Source organism: Taurulus bubalis (genome assembly GCF_910589615.1).
Source record: "Taurulus bubalis genome assembly, chromosome: 3".
NCBI classification, from domain to species: Eukaryota; Metazoa; Chordata; class Actinopteri; order Perciformes; family Cottidae; genus Taurulus; species Taurulus bubalis.
Window position 1 is genome coordinate 41,909,232 of NC_136591.1, and position 7,052 is coordinate 41,916,283.

The following is a 7,052-nucleotide window of genomic DNA, read 5'->3' on the forward strand; positions in this document are numbered from 1 at the left end:
ATGAGGGCGCTGCTGTTACTGTGCCTGTGTGTGTCCGCTGCCTGGGCGCAGGACGACCTGGACTATGACGAATACGACACGGTGAGTGCTTCATGTGAGATCATGGGCAGCATCTATAACTATTTAAAAAGGTTATTGAACAGTGGAACCCACATTTTATATATATATATATATACATATATATATATATATATATATATATATATATATATATATATATATATATATATATATATATATATATATTATTAAAACAATTATAAATTAAAAAGGCCAACACACAAGTTTATATATCAAATAAACTGGTCAACATAAAATATGACGAGATGTATCACTTTCCACTGCCTTCACCTGCGTTATGATGATAGTAGTTATTATTATGTTCATTATTATTATGTTCAAAACATTTATTTAGTTTCTTTTTTTGTTTTCTGTTGATTTTTTCTGAATTCACCAAACGTTACCGTTACATAACGCCTCGTTTACATATTTAAATGTTCAATTTCATAACACTTGTAACACAATAAATCCTCCTCTTCATATCAGTAATGAACTGGTGAAGTCTCATGGTGATGTCTATGAGTTCATTATTTTACCCTTCAACACATATCATCTTCACATATTTAGAAATATCATCTTCAACTATTTAACAATATCTTTCTTCTTCCCTCGACAACCAGGTCCCGACTCCGAAGAATGAAACAGTACGTAGAACATGCTCAGATATTAATCCTGAAATACATATTTTTGTATATATATTTCATTGTAATTCCTTCCTCACGTGTTTCCTCTCGGCTCCCATCAGGACGATGCGGCAACTGTCGACGCTCGTGGTCACCGCCCACTAACGAGGGGCGGGGACACCTACACCCGGACCCGCTATGCCCCGCCCCCTATCAGCGGAGGCGGCAGGTACGTTGAACCACGGACACCTGGCAATGAAAACATATTCATGCACTGTACATATACTGTATATATATAATATTATAATATAATATAAACATGATATATATATATATATATATATATATATTATATTATATTTATATATTATATATATTATATTATATTTATATTATAATATAATATATATTATAATATAATGTATATATATATATATGTATATATATATAATAATATATATTATAATAATCCTATAATATATATATATATATATATATATATATATATAAAATATAATATATACATTATATGTATATATATATATATATATATATATATATATATATATATATATGTATATATACTGTAAATATATTATATTATAATATAATATATACATTATATGTATATATATTATATTATATTTATATTATAATATAATATATATACAGTATATATATACATTATAATATAATATATACATTATATGTATATATATTATATTATATTGTAATATAATATATACATTATATGTGTAATTACCCCCCCAGGTACCGCGGCCGGCCCACCCCCGCCCCGGCAGCAGGGCAGCAGCAGCTGGAGAAGCAGAAGCAGCCGGAGGACGGAGGATGCACGCACGCCGCGGAGGAGATGGTAGGAAGCCCCGCCCACTTCTACTGTCCTCACCATGTGAAGCGCCTAGAGTACCTGTTTGAAGCGCCATACTAATAAAATACATTATTATTATTATTATTAACGAATACAAACATATTGGTCCCTCACCTCCGCTCCTCTCGCCCACCAGGGTGTCTTGTGTCCCACTGGCTGCGAGCTGAAGACCATGCTGCTGAAGCAGAAGAGCAACGTCAGGACGGTAACCACATCGAATAAAATCCTTTTGTTCCTCTGAGCGATGAGAGAAATTGAATATCGGCTGCGTGGAAATTTGCTAAAAAATGCACTGAATTCATTTTGCTGTCATGTTGTTACTGAGAGAACGCTGGGATTGACTTTCTGTTCCATGTATGTGTGTATGTATATATATATATATATATATATATATATATATATATATATATATATATATATATGTTTTTTCCACAGAGCATCAATGAGCTGAAGCCTCAGGTGGAAGACTTGTCGCGCGCCTCCAACAACATCTACAACCAAGTCCACAGCATCTCCACCTCTCTGAGGGAGAGGCAGAGGGTCATCACCGGTGAGTCCGCCGCTGGCACCTAATAATGATAATAATGATAACAACAACATATATATATAGATATCAGATATGTGTGTCTTTTTGAGGTAGTCGTCATCCAAACGCAAAATGTTTTACAGAAGCAACATTTAACATGTATCGTTCTAATCTTTCCCTGAAAGTCGCTCATAATAAGATAAACATAATAAAACAAATGCATGTAAACATAATGAACACAACGGCACAAGCTTATAATGAACACAGATGATTCCAACACCATGCAGTGGTGATGTGGTGGTAGGATGTAAAGGTCCAGCAGTGTTCCCTCCTCCTCTAAGTCTCCGTCTCCTCTCAGACAACAGCCAGGTGATCAACCAGTACACCAGCAGCGTGGAGGAGCAGCACACCTACATCAAGCAGACGGTGGACACCGTCTTCCCCTCCAGCATCCGAGTGCTGCAGGTACATCAGAGCCCACACTCCTAGTACAGTAAAGCATCCTCTCGGAAGAAGTAGATGATGAGCTTGAATCTCCAGCAGAAACAGAAATGTGTAGAATATACTAGCCCAGTGTCCCCAAGCCGAATGTAATGCACTCATCCACTGCATGCTGTGTGGCTGCAGGGGGTCCTGGAGAGGATCAGGCTGAAGATTCAGAAGCTGGAGAAGGCCATGCAGGGCCAGAGGGAGGAGTGCAAGGAGCCCTGCAAGACCACATGCCCCATACCGGTGGTGTCTGGTAAGTGGGGGTCACAACATTCAAGATACGGAGGCTGGTTGTATAGAAGTCTATGCTTCAAGCGTTAAAGCTGCATTCTCTCTCCTGACCAGCAGGGGGCGACTCCTCTGGTTGTATAGAAGTCTATGCTTCATGTGTTAAGCTGTATTCTCTCTACTGACCACCAGGGGGTGACTCCTCTGGTTGTATAGAAGTCTATGCTTCAGGCGTTAAAGCTGCATTCTCTCTCCTGACCAGCAGGGGGAGACTCCTCTGGTTGTATAGAAGTCTATGCTTCAGGCGTTAAAGCTGCATTATCTCTCCTGACCACCAGGGGGCGACTCCTCTATGTGTTAAGATGTATTCTCTCTACTGACTCCTCTGGTTGTATAGAAGTCTATGCTTCATGTGTTAAGCTGCATTCTCTCTCCTGACCACCAGGGGGCGACTCCTCTGGTTGTATAGAAGTCTATGCTTCATGTGTTAAGCTGCATTCTCTCTCCTGACCACCAGGGGGTGACTCCTCTGGTTGTATAGAAGTCTATGCTTCATGTGTTAAAGCTGCATTATCTCTCCTGGCCACCAGGGGGTGACTCCTCTGGTTGTATAGAAGTCTATATAAATGACTCTACTTCTCTTGATGTATTCCCTCAGAAACATTGTAAACATTTGTTTATGCCTCAATCTCTAGTTTCAAGTCTTCTTCAATACAGCATGATGTTCATGTGTGTGTGTGTGTGTGTGTGTGTGTGTGTGTGTGTGTGTGTGTGTGTGTGTGTGTGTGTGTGTGTGTGTGTGTGTGTGTGATTCAGGGAAGGAATGTGAGGACATCTACCGTCGTGGAGGAAAAGACTCTCAGATGTACTTCATCCAGCCAGACGCCTTCCAGCCTGCATACAAGGTCTTCTGTGATCAGACCACCCAGAACGGAGGTGAGAGCGTCGCTCACTGAGCCCACCTGGCCTTTCTTTTTTTAATTAGTTTGTTAAAGCCTTGGATTCTTCGTCCCCCCAGGTTGGGTGGTCATCCAGAACAGGCTCGACGGCAGCGTTGACTTCGGCCGGCGCTGGGACGAGTACCGCCGCGGTTTCGGCAACACTGCCTTCAATGTCGGCAAAGGTCACTGCGAGACGCAGGGTAAGACTTCTAATGCCCCCAGGGGGAAGGGACTCAGAAACTGTACTTCACTGTATTTATAATATTGTATTGTTCTACGTTTATTTGACAGCAACATATAATCACCAAATAAATGTATGTCATCAATAATGATAAAGATACAACTCTATTGATCCCAGTGGTATAAATAATAATAATAAGCTATGAGATCATCGCTCACCACATACAACATGGAAATGACACCTTAATGCACACTGTAGTGTAAATCAATATAATAATACACATTAATCTAGAATGTACCCCTTGCATATTAGTATGTTTTCATTAGTACAAATGTACTTGTACTTGTTACAGAGTATTTCTGCAGTGTGGTATTGTGACTTGACTTGGTATTGTGGTGATGGCGTCCCGTTCTCCTCCGTCATGTGACAGGTGAGCACTGGCTGGGCAATGACCGCATGAGTCAGCTGACCAAGATGGGCCCCACCGAGGTTCTGATCGAGATGGAGGACTGGAGCGGCGCCAAGGTGAGTCCTCAACACGGCATCATGTTTACGTTTACTTCTCAGGTTGTTGGTTCGAAAATGTAGGAATTTGCTACTTTTTTTCATTTTTTTCTGATAGAAAAGCGCAAATCTTTTGGATTTTCATGAAAAATCCAAAATAAATATTTGGCGACTTTTCTCCTAAAAGTCAAAGCTAAATTAAAAACGTAGTTCTGAAAAAGTCGAAAAAACTAATACAAACAAAAGTTGTACACAATAATAGATTATGTCGAAAAAAACGTCTAAATTCATAAAACATCTCAAATATAGCATGTCGAAAAAAATCATCACACAACAGAAGGAACATTTGAAGTTTTAATACATTTATATTTTATACAACCACTATTACAGGGAAGAAATACAAGTCGAGGTTCTCAAACTTCCTGCTGTAGAGCTAATTACATCTGTGAAGCAGAACATCACACAATTGAAAACACAGATAAATATAGGGATATAACATAAATTCAATAGAACATAAGTTGATGTAAGTGAATAATGTGACGTGTAATTATAGATTTACATTGAAACAATGAGCTCCAAAAAGAGTCATAGTATAGTATTTCTACAAAAGTCATAGTATAGCATGTTGAAAAAAATGTAAAGAAAAGTCATAGCATGTCGAAATAAAAAATCAAAAAAGTAATAGTATAGTATTTCTACAAGTCATAGTGTAGAAATACATGTTGAAAAATAGTCTAAAAAAGTCAACAAAAAGTTTATAAAAAAGTCATAGTATAGTATTTTGAAAAGTCATCAAAAACTCATCACATGTCGAAAAAGGTTTTTAAATTTTCATAGTACTGCATGTCGAATAAATTCAGAATAATTCATAATTTCATAAAAATTATTATCGAAAAAGTCATCAAAAGTAAAAGTAATAGCCTTTTCAAAATGTTAAACGCTAAATTAACACATTCAGTATTTTCTAAATGATTTAATTCACACCTCTTCCCGCAGGTCTACGCCCAGTACCGCCAGTTCACCGTCACGACGGAGACGGCCAACTACCAGCTGGCGGTCAACGGCTACTCTGGCAACGCCGGCAACGCCTTCCTGGAGGGGTCCTCGGAACTGTTTGGGGAAAACCGCACGATGACCATCCACAACAGCATGATGTTCAGCACCTACGACCGCGACAACGACAACTGGTGAGAGTCCGAAAGACACTTCGGATTAACGGCTACTTAACGGATAGTTGTCGCTAACGGCTAACACGCTAACAGTAGTCAGTCGCCACAGCTCGTTGCTGATTGGACAGTGAGCTCAGACATTTACATATTCGTACCGTGGACTCCTTTTAACAGCTGTTCTTCTCTTGAGGAGCAAACTGTAATACCGGTCAAATTATGTTATGATTACTAATATTATGTTCGAGTGAGATATTTTTTGTGTGCAAAAATGCTAGCCAAATTACTAGCTTAAATGCTAGCTTCAAATTGCCATCTTGAAAAGCTTGTAAAGTTGCCTAAGTCACATTGTCTTTTGACTTCGGCAAAATAAAAAGGCCTAAGTCACACTGTTGACATGTTACACTACAAGGTAGAATCACATGACCTGTTCAACTGAGGATGGAGGAGATTTTACCAGAGGAGGCCAGAATCATGAGGAGATGATTTAGGCAAGAAAATCATTTTTGTCAAAAAATGACTTCGGCCATTATTTTAGGAAGGTGACGATTTGTACAGTGGACTCCGGTCCTTTAAACAACGATTCCTCTCATGTGGAGCATTTATTGAAAAAGAAACTTAATTCCTCCATTTTGGAGTTCCTTGCTTTCCATTTGTCTACAAGTTCAGCCCTGTGGAGATGCTCTGCCATTGGTCGCCTGCACAGATCCACACGTTAAAGTTCCCCCGACTCTGTTTTTCTTTTTCCTATATCTTAACACCGTTCTCTGTCCCTGTTTCCCTGCACCAGGATCCCCGGGGATCCCTCCAAACAGTGCGCCAGAGAGGACGGCGGCGGCTGGTGGTACAACCGCTGCCACTCGGCCAATCCCAACGGCCGGTACTACATCGGCGGCGCCTATACCTCGCACATGGCCAAGCACGGCACCGACGACGGCATTGTGTGGATGAACTGGAAGGGGAGCTGGTACTCGCTCAAGGCCTTGAGCATGAAGGTCCGGCCGTACTTCGTCTCGAACGACCAGATCATGCACGACCAGACGAAGCACGCGTAACACGGACAGGAAACCGCCAAAATAAAATACACCAAACGCAATGTGGTCCAAACGGAGCCACTGGAAAAGCTTGAAAACTCTTAGTAGCGATCGACTCATATTCAAGCGTGTTTTATTTGAGCTGTTGCCTTTGTGTTGATGGGACGAGTTGGCCTCGGCCGTCCTCCGCTACTCAATAAACTCATTGAGGAAACCTACTTCCTGTCTGCTCTTCTTGTTATTTCACTGCTTTTTAGTAGGAGAGAAAAACGTCTGTCAAAATGAATCATAGAAATGTACCAGGGAGAAATATCCAGAGAAGCAAATGTGTGTTTCAAACAAGTAAGAAGTGATTAAGTCCATTAACTGCAAATTAAGAAAACAGTTTTTTGTATGCGGTTGTGTTTTTTC

General features: G+C 39.9%; 1 protein-coding gene across 1 annotated transcript; it reads left to right on the forward strand.

Moving 5' to 3' along the window:
- fgb (fibrinogen beta chain) lies at positions 1-6,785 on the forward strand (the record flags this gene model as incomplete). Its single annotated transcript, XM_079215569.1, has 12 exons — positions 1-81; positions 806-912; positions 1,455-1,557; positions 1,709-1,777; positions 2,008-2,122; positions 2,457-2,563; positions 2,726-2,840; positions 3,632-3,751; positions 3,834-3,956; positions 4,368-4,462; positions 5,438-5,628; positions 6,398-6,785. The coding sequence occupies 12 exons, from the start codon at positions 1-3 to the stop codon at positions 6,660-6,662; spliced, it is 1,491 nt and encodes a 496-aa protein (XP_079071695.1). The 3' UTR covers positions 6,663-6,785.
- Between the last annotated feature and the right edge of the window lie 267 nt (positions 6,786-7,052).